Below are 15,290 nucleotides of genomic sequence, written 5' to 3' on the forward strand. Positions count from 1 at the left end.
TAAATAAATCATGGTTCTGTCAGTCTTATCGTGTAACAATATTTTCATATGCAATATGACAAGTAAAAAGCGAAAAAACTCAAGTGAGTACTGTACCTTGAACTGTGACAGATTATGATACATTCCTTGCACTGTAACTTGCAGACAGTGTGGCTCCTTAAAACCCTAGGGTTTTAACTCAACCAACAAAAAATGTTTTCACATTTACAATTAACATTCTAACCCGGACCTTCATGGGTTCATCACTCAAAAGGCTGCATCTATAAAGTCACTCTAACTGATCAGATGTTAAAGTCCTATGCGACATACGTCATATGCATTGTAACCTGAAGACAAGCAGAGATGATAAACTATGAGCGAGAAGGTGTTCCCCATGATTAGAAATATTCCATGATAGCGTGGGAGGACACCATAAATGGTGTTGTTGAAGACATGGAGGAATGTGATTGGTTGACTGTGAACATGAAGCCAGTATGGCTGCAACATCTATGTCAGGTTAACTCAACACAGGTTAATACAATAAAACATTTCATCCACAATTCTTCCTATACAAACTGATTAGTGACCTGAACATGCTGGTGCTCATGCATACTACCAGGGAGACTATATAAGGTTGTAGAGTATCCCTGATACTACAGAGTCTATGTGGCTTGTCAGTAGACCACATCACATACAACCTGCACTTACATATCACCCAAGCCCTGGTCATGGCTCAAGTCTACAATCTTTACTTAAATGCGATATCCAAAAAACAATCAAATGACCCAGAAAGGCCAATAAAAAAATGTTGTGGTTCTGATCACACCTCTTTAAAAATTTAGGATAGGTAGGTATATATATTTTTTTTTCATTTTTTATCAATGTGTTATAGTTTATTTAATTAATTTTCAGATTGCATGCTTGTGGCCATCCTGTCGACTTTCTCTATCAGAATGGCCGATGTCAGTCGAAACCGTGAAAAAGCGATCGCATCTAAAAGCATATTTTATTCATTCCTCTAAAAAAAGAGGATCGGCACTATAATTTAAGGGTTGGTCGGGTAATCGTAACCACAACAATTATATTTCTTTAGGCCTAATCATGAATATCAATGAGATATCAGGTGCACCAGAAACAATGCATCCGATGGTGATAGGAACATCCACAAACATCCATATAAATATGTGAAACACTGATTATGATACAACTGTACAATATACATGATGTCTGCCTACACTCACACTAGTACTTAGATATCGTGACACCACACATGCCAATCTTTCACTTTCTCTCAAACTGCATAACATTATAAGAGTGAGCGAGTGAGTTAGTTTTGTGCCGCACTCAGCAATATTCCAGCTATATGGCAGTGGTCTGTAAATAATCGAGTCTGGACCAGACAATCCAGTGATCAACATCATGAGCATCGATCTGCGCAAATGGGAACCGATGACATGTGTCAACTAAGCACGAGCCCGTTAGTCGCCTCTTACGACAAGCATGGGTTACTGAAGATCACATCTAACCCGGATCTTCACGGGTATAACATTATAAGGAATTATGTTCAACACACACCAATGGCATAGTTCAAAACATTTTTTATAACACTATAGTTCAAAACTACTTTTGTTTCGTAACAAATCACCTACTTCTTTCCAAGACAAACACATACTAAATATTGGTGCTTATGGTCAGAATCTAGCAGTGGGTGGCCAAGCAGTTGGAGTGTTTGTTCGTTATTCCCAGGTTCAATTCCCATATAGGTATTAAGAAAACCAGTCTGCAAATTTAGCCACTTGCCTGAAACTGAGTAAAATGCTTTTCGGTCTAGTAAGATCAGCTAACTAAAGGAAAACAAGTGATGAAAATAATGCTATGAGCCTAGTTCAGGCCAATGCGCTCACTAGATTCTTGCTAAGACTGAAAGTCTACGAGGCTGTGATGAGATCACACTGTAATGCCCTTTAATTCCGAATTAAAGAAGACGTGGAACAAGATGCCTGATCACACTCCATCTATTCTAGTCTGGACTAAATTCACAGAAAATCAAATTTATACGCAGACTTCCACCAGGGCTCGATTTAAGAGATGTTAACCTACTTGCACCAGGTGCAACCTAAGATAAAAACCTAGTTGCACCAGCCAAATTCCAGTTGCACTGCTTTTATTGCAATATGCAATGTAAGAAATATGGTATTGAATTATTTAGTTGTTTTAGTGAGAGTTTACCCACTCAAAAATTGAGTTGCACAAGGTGCAAGTTCAGCTAATAGCTAGATTGCACTTTGTAATATTGGGTTGCACCAGTGCAAGTAACAAAGTACTAAATCGAGCCCTGTCCACCCATCAACAAACCAATGAGAAGATTCATAGAGCGAGTCTTGGAAGATATCCACAAAGCGTCCGTAGCATTATGCCATCCGAAAGTACATGATAGGTCGTAACGCTACGAACACTTTGTGGATCAGGATCCTTGGCCATGATTTACACAAATGATCCAATTCCTATAAATCATGACAATCATGTCTTGCGAGGCTTGGCTTTCTTCTTGGCGGCAGCAGCCGAGGCGCTGATGTCCTGCATTGGTTCCGGCGTGGTTGCCATGACGTCATACTGGGGTGGTTTCATCATGTTCTGGACCTGATCAATGCCCTGACTCATAAAAGGCAGGACCTGAAGTGAAGAAACCTTAGGTGAGGTGAGGTGAAATTGGGTTTAACGTCGTGCTTGAGAATATTTCGCTCATATGACGACGTGCATGCGTGTGTATGTGTATGTGCGGCTGCTTGTACTAGCCCAGACTTAAGCTGGTTTTATAGTGCCAGCTCACTGAGATACCATGCCGCAGTATGCTGACTCCGAGCCGACCAGTCCTTGTTGTTCCCATTAATGCCGAGCGCCAGGCAGGGACCAACAAGTACCATATTTTAACGTCTTTTGGTATGACGCGGTCAGGCATCGAACCCGCGACCTTCCGCTCTCCGGGCGGACGCTCTAACCACTACACCACGGAGGCGGTCTGAAGAAACCTTAGATATAGAGACACCAGACATAACCTCCAAAATGCATTTTAATCAACATTTGAAACAACTATTATTCTGCCAGGTTTGAGTAGTAAACTGATTTTGGAAATTCAGTTCCTGGACAATTAACTGGCCAACAATTTGTGGCGAGTGGTTTCTGTAGTGCCTCTTCATGCATGAATTTGAGCACCACACCTGTAAATCCTCGTCAAAGCAATTAAGACAATCCCACAAATCTTGCTTCTATAACTGTCCATATTAGTGTACAGGAGTTGCTTATAATGACTGAGTTTAGTGTTACACCGCTTTTAGCAATATTCCAGCCATATCACAGCAGGGGAAACCAGAAATGGGCTTCACAAATTGTACCCATGTGGGGAATCGAACCCGGGTCTTTGGTGTGATGAGCAAACGCTTTAACCACAAAGCTACCCATCTCCCCGAGTTGTTTATTAAAATGAGACTTGAGCCATGTAAGTCAGACTACAAGTGAGTCTCCCACCTTCTGGTAGTTGTAGGCGAGGTAGACGGCGCTGAGGAGGAGGGGGAGGAGGAGGAAGGAACCGCTGCTCAACTCCTGCTCCAAAGACTTGCGCTGAAACGGAGAGACAAGCTGATCACAATTACTGCAACATCATTATGTAGAGGGTAATGTCCGAGTAACTCTCCATTCCTTAAAAATAATTGACCATTATTTTTAAGGACTGACTGACTGACTGAGTTTGGTTTTACGCCGCTTTTAGCAATATTCCAGCAACATCACGACGGGGGAACACCAGAAATGGGCTTCACACATTGTACCCATGTGGGGATTCGAACCCGGGTCTTCGGCGGGACGACCCAATGCTTTAACCACTAGGCTACTCCGCCGCCCCTTATTTTTAAGGAATGGAGAGTTACGAGGATAATACCCAACTTAAATTACATTCAAAGTATTGGTAATATTTCTGTTAGCAAAATTAAATGTCAAAATGACAAAATGAAGTCTTAAATTTGAAACTGGTACACATCGCTCCATTCCTGAAAGGAAATGGATTGAGCAGACAATGGAATGACGTCATAAATGTAATTTAAACATACACGACTCTTCCCATGGAGTTGAGAATGTTATTCTTGGTGATCTTTGATACTGACAAAGCATGTGAAATTGCACATAACAAATGTATTAGTGGTGCAATAATGTAGACAGATTTTAGCAGCTGTTTCGAGGTGTGGAGCATGTTTAGAGGCATTGAGCATGTTCAAAGGCATTTTGTGTGGAGCATGTTCAAAGGTCGATTTTGTGTGGACAAGTAAGAGTTTGTCAAAATATTTTTTTAAATTCTTTCAATAAAAACATACAAGTAACCATGGCAACATGTAGGTTTCAAGTTTCACCCAGTGAGTCAGTGAGTGAGTGGCCTGTGAATTTAGTATTAATAAAGTAATTAGCAGTAATAAAACATTCAGACAGATAGAACTAGGCAAGGAAATGGATCTCGACAAAGTGTTCTTACCCTGGGCTGGAAGACAAGTGTGAAGTGATGGTACGTGGTGTTGGCGGTGAACAGCACCTCCGGTAGTGAGTAGTCGTACATGCCTTTATGGAGGGTGCTCTCTACACGGATTGTATACACCTGGACAGAAACAACAACATGACACAATCAGGTGACACAATCAGGTGACACAATCAGGTGACACAGACGAACCATCCAGGCCTCCTAGGTGTGAGACTCCTCGCTATGGCCATCCATTGGTAACTTGGGGGATACTGCAGTCTGGGGTGAAAGCATTGGTATCCATTGGTAGACCCAACACGTATCTCCCATGTTAAACATAGAAGACTTTGATATGGTCAACAACCTGACTCTACTTCATGATGTTTGGTATAGTTCCCAAGACCTCAATGTTTGGCACAGTTCCCAAGACCTCAATGTTTGTTACAGTTTCCAAGACCTCAATGTTTAGCATAGTTCTCAAGACCTCAATGTTTAGCATAGTTCTCAAGACCTCAATGTTTAGCATAGTTCTCAAGACCTCAATGTTTAGCATAGTTCTCAAGATCTCAATGTTTGGCATAGTTCTCAAGATCTCAATGTTTGGCACAGTTCTCAAGATCTTATTGTTTGTTACAATTCCCATGACCTCAATGTTTGGCATACTTCTCAAGACCTCAATGTTTAGCATAGTTCTCAAGACCTCAATGTTTAGCATAGTTCTCAAGATCTCAATGTTTGGCATAGTTCTCAAGATCTCAATGTTTGGCATAGTTCTCAAGATCTTATTGTTTGTTACAATTCCCAAGACCTCAATGTTTGGCATACTTCTCAAGACCTCAATGTTTGGCATACTTCTCAAGACCTCAATGTTTAGCATAGTTCTCAAGACCTCAATGTTTAGCATAGTTCTCAAGATCTCAATGTTTGGCATAGTTCTCAAGATCTCAATGTTTGGCACAGTTCTCAAGATCTTATTGTTTGTTACAATTCCCATGACCTCAATGTTTGGCATACTTCTCAAGACCTCAATGTTTAGCATAGTTTCCAAGACCTCAATGTTTGTTATAGCTCTCAAGACCTCAATGTTTGGCACAGTTTCCAAGACCTCAATGTTTCTTATAGTTCTCAAGATCTCAATGTTTGGCATAGTTCTCAAGATCTCAATGTTTGGCACAGTTCTCAAGATCTTATTGTTTGTTACAGTTCCCAAGACCTCAATGTTTGGCATACTTCTCAAGACCTCAGTGTTTAGCATAGTTCTCAAGACCTCAATGTTTGTTACAGTTCCCAAGACCTCAATGTTTGTTACAGTTCCCAAGACCTCAATGTTTGGCACAGTTCCCAAGACCTCAATGTTTGGCATAGTTCCCAAGACCTCAATGTTTGGCATACTTCTCAAGACCTCAACGTTTAGCATAGTTTCCAAGACCTAAATGTTTGTTATAGCTCTCAAGACCTCAATGTTTGGCATACTTCTCAAGACCTCAATGTTTGGCATACTTCTCAAGACCTCAATGTTTAGCATAGCTTCCAAGACCTCAATGTTTAGCATAGCTTCCAAGACCTCAATGTTTGTTACATTGTTTGGCATAGTCAACTAGCCAATCCAATCATCCTCACAAATTGATCTAAGTTCCGGAATCCTGGACATGGCATGTACAAACCAGAATCTGAGTTACCTACCTTGTTGTCTATGGGGAGGGACGGCATGTAGAAGAAGGTTGTGACGGCCATGTTGATGGTGTGGATGGGGCTGTCGGGGGAGTCCTCACGGTAAAGCAGCACCTGTAGCCAACACATAACATGTTCAACTTACAATCTTACCCATGAAGATCTGGGTTAGAATTGACCTTCAGTAACCCATGCTTGTCATAAGAGGCGACTAACGGCATCGGGTAGTCAGGCTCGCTGACTTGGTTGACACATGTCATTGGTTCCCAATTGCATAGGTATATGCTCATGCTGTTGATCACTGGATTGTCTGATCCAGACTTGATTATTTTCAGAAGGTCGCCATATAGCTGGAATATTGCTGAGTATGGCATAAAATTAAACTCACACACTCACTAACAATCTGCATCCATATCAGATGAACCTGGTACATACATTGTTTTAGCCTACTTCCTCTCATTCACATTCGATAACTTTCTTTCGGCTTTCAGTATATACTGTGGGAAAGGAATGAGGAACATGATAAAGTGCAAGTATTCCTCTAGTTTTTTTAAAGTTTGCTTGCATGTTTTGCATGGCACTGTGGGTGAAAACCTGGAAATAAGTAAAGGAACACTTGAACTTTCATGAGTTCCCTTATTTGTTTCCATCAGTATATTTGGACATGCCTTGACAATCAGGTCAAACCCAGTAGTAAATAAATTTTGCTCCCATGATGCTGAAAGAAGAACCACTCACTCACTCACTCACTCACTCACGTGATCTGGCATTAGTCAAGGGATGCAATTCTAAAAGTGGTGTTTAACAAGAAAGACGATCAATCCAACTTAATAGTATTAATTGTCATAAGTGTGAGTGAGTGAGTTAATATTTAACGTCACATCGGCAATATCTCAGCCATATCGTGATGAAATTGTCATAATAAACACGAGGTACACTTACTCACAAATACAAATCTAGATGGGGGGAGCAGGTGTGTCAGCAAAACCTAGAGTACTGAATCAATGATCCGTGTTTGTTTCCCCTCAGCCTCATTAGATCAGAACCTCCACTTAGAGTCAGGATGTAGTGAACATCATAGGGGATATACCAAGTCAACAAGCTTCAGACACCACTGAGTGTGTGACTGTACCCTGTATAAATCAATAATCCCAACTACCACCTACCTTGAGGGAGGCCAGATGCTCCTGGGGGACGATGATATTCCCACTGATGTCTAGCTGGTTGAGGTGACGGAAGGCAATCACGTTCACGTCCTGGAAGTCTTTACTGTCAACCTACAGGTGTGAAAACAAAGATTGATCAGGCACTCAATAATGAACAGTCTGTTTGTTTAGTTGTTTATTCCCTTCTTCAGCATTATTCCAGTTAGACCAAACAATCGAGTGATTGCTATCCGAGCATTCATCTACACAAGTGGCATGCAGGCGACATGCAACGGCCAAGTCAGGAAGTCCCACCTAATATTGATAGTCACCTGTTGAGTAAGTTTAGTTTTACGCCGCACTCAGCAATATTCCAGCTAATCCAGTGATCCAGTGATCAACAGCATGAGCATCGATCTGCGCAACTGGGAACCGATGACGTGTCCACCAAGCTAGCGAGCCTGACCACCCGATCCCTTTAGTCGCCTCTTACGACAAGCATGGGTTACTGAAAGTTCATTCTAACCCGGACCTTCACGGGTAATCGCCTGTTAAGAAAAGCATGGGTTGCTGAAGACCAACTCTACCCAGATCTTCATGAGCCGACTGTACATGGGTCTGAGTCCTACCCAATAGCGATCCGACCTGGGAGTTGCTCGTCACAGCACTACCTAAATCACCACTAGGTACACAAACAATATTGAGTGAATGTCTGGTGTGCGACAGCACAATTACACACACATCATATTGAGGTGAGGTGAAATTGGGTTTTACCTCGTACTTGAGAATATTTTGCTCATATGACGACGTGCATGCGTGTGTATGTGCAACTGCTTGTACTGACCCAGACTTAAGCTGGTTTTATAGTGCCAGCTCACTGAGATACCATGCCGCAGTATGCTGACTCCGAGCCGACCAGTCCTTGTTGTTCCCATTAATGCCGAGCGCCAGGCAGGGACCAACAAGTACCATATTTTAACGTCTTTTGGTATGACGCGGTCAGGCATCGAACCCGCCACCTTCCGCTCTCCGGGCGGACGCTCTAACCACTACACCACGGAGGCACATCATATTGAATACACAATGCCATTTAGAAAGTGGTCAAATGTAACACATGTTATATTTGGCAGAGCTACATAAGCTGCGTATCTGCGTAAATTATGCAAATATTTATGTGAAACTCAATTCCTATTAAGTCTATTGCGTACAAGTACGCTTGAGTTTTGGTAAATACTCAATAAATGTGATCTTACATGCATACACACGAAAATGTCAAATCGGTGGATAGATAAAATAACAGGCATTCTGAGAGGTTCTATTTCAGGGCGTGAACTTAACAACTTATCATTTCTCATATTACAGATCAAATGTAAATATCAAACACTAACATTTAAACTTTTTTAGATTTTCAAAATTATTGGAAAACAGCAAAATACCCAATTGAGTTTGAGTGGGATGAGTACAATTTAATTGTATACTCAAAGGAAAATAAGGATACCCAATTTACCTGTGAGCAGAGAGAACAGCAGCTGGTTGCACAAGAAACAAGAAGACAATAGTACACATGGTGTGTTTACCTTGAGTATCCTTGACGTGGGGGCTGTCCTCTCTATGTGCGTGTTCACCTCACCACCCTTCAGTCTCAGGAGGTACTCACACTTCGGCTGCAAGAAACGAAAACACTACTATCACATGCCACTCACTCACTCTACAATAGTCCTCTTCATACAAAGAGGAAGCAATACTTACAAATATTCTGGCCAATTATTCCCGACAAATATGTGTAAGCGAAAAGTGGAAAATGTCCACCACAGCAAACGATCCTTGCTCACAGCAAAAAACACAAGGTCACTCCAGCGATTAGAGTTATCTGCCCCTAGCTTAACTTCCAGCTTTTTAGAGGAAAATAAAAATTTGTGCAAGGCACACACCCAATTTCTATGACAAGGCAAATAAATCCCCACAACAAGCAGTGAATGGGTGGGTGAGTGATGAACAAACATACCGAGAATGTACCTTCGGTGTATCAAACAGCAGTTATTTGTGTCTGTTATTTCATCTAACAGTCATGACCACTGTCTACACAATCACTGATTCATTCCAGGCTCTGAAGTAATTATCTGAATCTACACAACAGTACACCATTCAATCCTTTGCAGGACTCTCAGATTACCTGCAAGGACTCGTAAAATTTATTGAAGGGTGCCACCTTAATCTCTATGTTTTTAATCAAAGTAAAACCATGCCAGAGACGCCAACCCTGAATCTAAGGAAAACGGAGTCATGACTGGCTGAAAGCCAGGCCTGAGCACCAAAGGTGCGAGTTGGGCGTGAGCGCTTGGTCGGTCTAAAAAATCGGAGTTTTTTAAAGAGAAATCAGAAAGCAGATTTTGTATTTGAAAATCAGAGTAACTCCTCCAAAATCGGAGTGGTTGGCATCTCTGCCATGGTAATGTGAGCCTTGTACATGATACAATGCTGTGCAGTGTCTAAACGCCACCAGATACAGTGGGACATCTGATCGTACCTCCAGACCCCTGATGCGGTAGGATCCGTCCTGCTCTGTCTTACTCTCCTCCTGGTAAATGGAACACTTGTCTTGCCCCACCGCCTCCACCACCACACCAGGCTCCGGTTCTCCGTTCAGGGACGTCACACGGCCATAACAACTGCAGACAAGTGAAGAGTGAGCGAGTTGGATTTTGAGCTTAGAAATATTTCCAACCATATCATGACAGTGAATGAGTATGGTTTTACGCCGCTTTTAGCAATATTCTAGCAATATCACAGCGGGGGACACCAGAAATGGGTTTCACACATTGTAATCATGTGGGGAATCGAACCCAGGTCTTTGGAGTGACGAGCGAACGCTTTAACCACTTGGCTACCCCACTGCCCCCCTCCCATATCATGACAAGGCACACCAGAAATGGGTTTCACACATTTTACTCATGTAGGGAATCGAACTTGCTTTCATGAGAAACGCATGTACCAGTAGGCTACGACAGATACCCAAAGGAATATATAAGAAATGAAGAAAACACGTTATATTTGGGATTACACTTTCTCAGTAAAGTACAGATTCTAGTACTTTTGTTGGGTTGAGTCCCGTCCAGGATTTGAACCCACACCCTCAGAGTCAGGCACCTATTCGCCATCCCACTAAGTCAGCCTCCTAACCCACTCAGCAACAGCAGCTTCCACTAATAGCATGTGTAACATTTGACTAAATGGAATTGTGTATTCATAGAATTTGGTTGATGTATGCAGTGTTCCTTGGATTTCCTAATTACATTTCAAAATACTCAATCCTGTATAGTTTACATAATGAAAAAATTACTTGATTTCAAAAACTGATCCATAATTCACAAAAAACTCAATGAGCGACTCTTGGGACTGACCTGTACGCCACTCTGGCGCCGGTGATGGTAATCTTGCGTGTTGTTCCCTCCTGAACATCAATCATCTGAGATGAGGGGTCAAACTTGTACTCCTTCATCATCGGGCGCAGGAAGTACTGGCCAGGGCTCTGTACACGACAAGTAACATGTTCATTCCAACGTCAGCCTCACTCAGGGAACAAACCCACCATTGGAGGTTGTATCTTGACCCATCTTAGTGTCAAGCCTTCTACTTCACAGCACAAGTTACGAAGCATGGCAAATCTCATAGCTGCATCTTGAAATGAACTTAAGTGTCAGTTCAGAATGCAAATAATAAAGGTCATTACACAGTGTGGATATGTGAACCTGATCATTTCTGTGCACCAAGACATCAATACCCAACAAGTAGTACCATCGAATTAAGATCTGGGTTCTTGGTTTTCTGAAAACTAAACCCAACCTGGGCATTGTTGAGCTTGTAAAGAAGCTGAATCCTTTCAGAGAGCTATTGCCTGAGCAGCGATTGTTCAGACTTAGAAGTTCTATTGAAGATTTCAACCCAGACAGGGGGACAAGCAAAGCACAATGGTGATCTTTTTGTTTGATATTTTCCATCAAATGAACCCTAACCATCAAATCACCTTTGTCTCCCCAAACCTAACCATCCAATCTCCTTTGTCTCCCCAAGGCCAACCATCCAATCTCCTTTGTCTCCCCAAACCTAACTATCCAATCTCCTTTGTCTCCCCAAACCTAACCATCCAGTCTCCTTTGTCTCCCCAAGGCCAACCATCCAATCTCCTTTGTCTCCCCAAACCTAACCATCCAGTCTCCTTTGTCTCCCCAAGGCCAACCATCCAATCTCCTTTGTCTCCCCAAACCTAACTATCCAATCTCCTTTGTCTCCCCAAACCTAACCATCCAGTCTCCATTGTCTCCCCAAGGCCAACCATCCAATCTCCTTTGTCTCCCCAAACCTAACTATCCAATCTCCATTGTCTCCCCAAGGCCAACCATCCAATCTCCTTAGCCTCCCCAAACCTAACCATCAAGTCTCCTTTGTCTCCCCAAGGCCAACCATCCAATCTCCTTTGTCTCCCCAAACCTAACTATCCAATCTCCATTGTCTCCCCAAGGCCAAGCATCCAATCTCCTTAGTCACCCCAAACCTAACCATCCAATCACCTTTGTCTCCCCAAGGTGAACAATCCAATCTCCTTTGTCTTCCCATGGCCAACCATACAATCTCCTTAGTCTCCCCAAGGCCAAGCATCCAATCTCCTTTGTCTTCCCATGGCCAACCATCCAATCTCCTTAGTCTCCCCAAACCTAACCATCCAATCTCCATTGTCTCCCCAAACCTAACCATCCAATCTCCTTTGTCAACCAACAGGGACATGTTCAACCAAGCAAAACAAGTTAACAAAAAAATCTTTACATTGTTAAAATGTCTTTCCTGAACAAGCTTAGTATGGGCAAGGTAACACAGTACTTACAAGAGCAGTGAAGGCGATGGTTCCATTGTCTCCGGTGACGTTGTTGCTGCGGTACTGGTTGCCGCCACTAAGTGACAACAGCACTGTTGACAGCGCTTGTTTGGCTTCGTCCACAACCTAGGATCATTAATTCATGGTAAGCGACTCTCTGAACATGTGGAATTAGCAATTAAGATGTTCTTTAGGGCAAAGAATGATTGGATGCAAGCAGATCCAGGTATGAGTATCACAGGGTCGATATTATGCTGATTCCAGGATCAAAACCTGCAAGCAGGAATAGGAATCAACAACCAATTTTCAAGTCTCACCACCCTTATTTTGACTCCTCTTATGATCAATAAGTGTGCTGGACAAGGTTCTTACTTACGACTGTCGTACCTGCCTTGTTGCCATGAGAAAATTACTCACTGTGACCTGCACCTCTCCGAGTTTGAACGCCCTGAAGACGGCCTGCTGATCCTTCTCCTTGGTGAGCAGGTAACCGTTCTTCTCAGCAGACACATCATACAACACGTTGCTGTGCAGGGGGCCGACTCTGTAAAAGCGTTACCATGATTACAGTCTCATACCGGGTGAACAGTACTACAGACCCATTGAAGGGGAAACAGTTTCACAGCAGAGGGCAAAGTGTTATAGTAAGTGAGTGAGTGAGTTTAGTTTTATGTCACTAATAACAGCTTCATAGCAGATACGATAGTGTTACTATGGTTACAGTTTCATAGCAGATGCAGCAGTGTTACAAATATTCCAGCAACAAAGCAGTATTTCTAATACCAGCCCCGATGTAATCAGTGAAATAACTGCATCATGGATATACAAACAAAGCAAGCTATTATTCCAGTTACATGCGGTCAAGGATATAGGTGATTTCCATTTACAACATGACAGCATTCAGTTTCCTGGTGAAGCCACCAGTTGCTCACACATACTTGAATTTCCCGGACGCCTCGGTGTGGAGGGTGATGGCGTCAATGGAGCCGTCCTGGGCGGTGACGGTGATCTTCACTCCCTCCAGTGCAGGCTTCACCTGGCCAATGATAAAGACGCCCCTCTTGCCCTCGAACACGGCTACCTCACCTGGGCAGGAGTCTGGGAAACACGAGAGAAAATATAGTCACCAGTTTAGTGGGATGTGTTGATGCACTAACATCCATGTTTAGCGAGATGAGTGGCAGCACTAACATCCATGTTTAGTGGGATGTGTTGCAGCACTAAGTTTTATGTTCAATGGGATGTGTCACCACACAAAGATCCATGGTTAGTGGCATATGTTGCAGCACTAAGATCCATGATTAGTGGGATGTGTTGCAGCACTAAGATCCATGTCTAGTAATATGTGTTGCAACACTAAGATCCATGTTTAGTGGGATGTGTTGCAGCACAAAGATCCATGTTGAGTGGGATGTGTTGCAGCACTAAGATCCATGGTTAGTGGGATGTGTTGCAGCACTAATTTTAAGGTTCATGGGGATGTGTCACCACACTAAGATCCATGGTTAGTGGCATGTGTTGCAGCACTAAGATCCATGTTTAGTGGGATGTGTTGCAGCACAAAGATCCATGTTTAGTGGGATGTGTTGCAGCACTAAGATCCATGGTTAGTGGGATGTGTTGCAGCACTAAGATCCATGTCTAGTAATATGTGTTGCAACACTAAGATCCATGTCTAGTGGGATGTGTTGCAGCACTAAGATCCATGTTTAGTGGGATGTGTTGCAGCACTAAGATCCATGTTTAGTGGGATGTGTCACCACACTAAGATCCATGGTTAGTGGCATGTGTTGCAGCACTAAGATCCATGTTTAGTGGGATGTGTTGCAGCACAAAGATCCATGTTTAGTGGGATGTGTTGCAGCACTAAGATCCATGGTTAGTGGGATGTGTTGCAGCACTAAGATCCATGTCTAGTAATATGTGTTGCAACACTAAGATCCATGTCTAGTGGGATGTGTTGCAGCACTAAGATCCATGTTTAGTGGCATGTGTTGCAGCACTAAGATCCATGTCTAGTGGGATGTGTTGCAGCACTAAGATCCATGTTTAGTGGGATGTGTTGCAGCACTAAGATCCATGTTTAGTGGGATGTGTTGCAGCACTAAGATCCATGGTTTTAGTGGGATGTGTTGCAGCACTCCAAGATCCATGTTTAGTGGGATGTGTTGCAGCACTAAGATCCATGTTTAGTGGGATGTGTTGCAGCACTAAGATCCATGTTTAGTGGGATGTGTTGCAGCACTAAGATCCATGTTTAGTGGGATGTGTTGCAGCACTAAGATCCATGTTTAGTGGGATGTGTTGCAGCACTAAGATCCATGTTTAGTGGGATGTGTTGCAGCACTAAGATCCATGTTTAGTGGCATGTGTTGCAGCACTAAGATCCATGTTTAGTGGGATGTGTTGCAGCACTAAGATCCATGTTTAGTGGGATGTGTTGCAGCACTAAGATCCATGTTTAGTGGGATGTGTTGCAGCACTAAGATCCATGTTTAGTGGGATGTGTTGCAGCACTAAGATCCATGTTTATGTGTGGGATGTGTTGCAGCACTAAGATCCATGTTTAGTGGGATGTGTTGCAGCAGATCCATGGTTAGTGGGATTAAGATCCATGTTTAGTGGGATGTGTTGCAGCACTAAGATCCATGTTTAGTGGAATGTGTTGCAGCCCTCAGATCCATGTTTATTGGATGTGTTGCAGCACTAAGATCCATGTCTAGTGGGATGTGTTGCAGCACTAAGATACATGTTTAGTGGGATGTGTTGCAGCACTAAGATCCATGGTTAGTGGGATGTGTTGCAGCATTAAGATCCATGTTTAGTGGAATGTGTTGCAGCACTAAGATCCATGTTTAGGGGGATGTGTCACCACACTAAGATCCATGTTTAGTGGGATGTGTTGCAGCACTAAGATCCATGGTTAGTGGGATGTGTCACCACACTAAGATCCATGGTTAGTGGGATGTGTTGCAGCACTAAGATCCATGTTTAGTGGGATGTGTTGCAGCACTAAGATCCATGTTTAGTGGGATGTGATCCATGTTTAGTGGGATGTGTTGCAGCACTAAGATCCATGTTTAGTGGGATGTGTTGCAGCACTAAGATCCATGTTTAGTGGGAT

General features: G+C 42.8%; 1 protein-coding gene across 1 annotated transcript in view; it reads right to left on the bottom strand.

Moving 5' to 3' along the window:
* Positions 1-2,323: 2,323 nt before the first annotated feature.
* LOC124280784 (nodal modulator 1-like) overlaps positions 2,324-15,290 on the bottom strand; it is a 50,161-nt gene continuing 37,194 nt past the window's right edge. The window contains 11 exon segments of the mRNA XM_046716754.1: positions 2,324-2,652; positions 3,505-3,597; positions 4,499-4,618; positions 6,164-6,265; positions 7,318-7,428; positions 8,874-8,960; positions 9,824-9,965; positions 10,698-10,825; positions 12,176-12,292; positions 12,584-12,710; positions 13,105-13,264. Coding sequence (XP_046572710.1) covers positions 2,500-2,652; positions 3,505-3,597; positions 4,499-4,618; positions 6,164-6,265; positions 7,318-7,428; positions 8,874-8,960; positions 9,824-9,965; positions 10,698-10,825; positions 12,176-12,292; positions 12,584-12,710; positions 13,105-13,264 — 1,340 coding nt within the window. The 3' untranslated portion in view covers positions 2,324-2,499.

The sequence above is a fragment of the Haliotis rubra genome, unplaced genomic scaffold, assembly GCF_003918875.1.
Source record: "Haliotis rubra isolate DU_JTF1 unplaced genomic scaffold, ASM391887v1 Scf274, whole genome shotgun sequence".
Classification (NCBI taxonomy): domain Eukaryota; kingdom Metazoa; phylum Mollusca; class Gastropoda; order Lepetellida; family Haliotidae; genus Haliotis; species Haliotis rubra.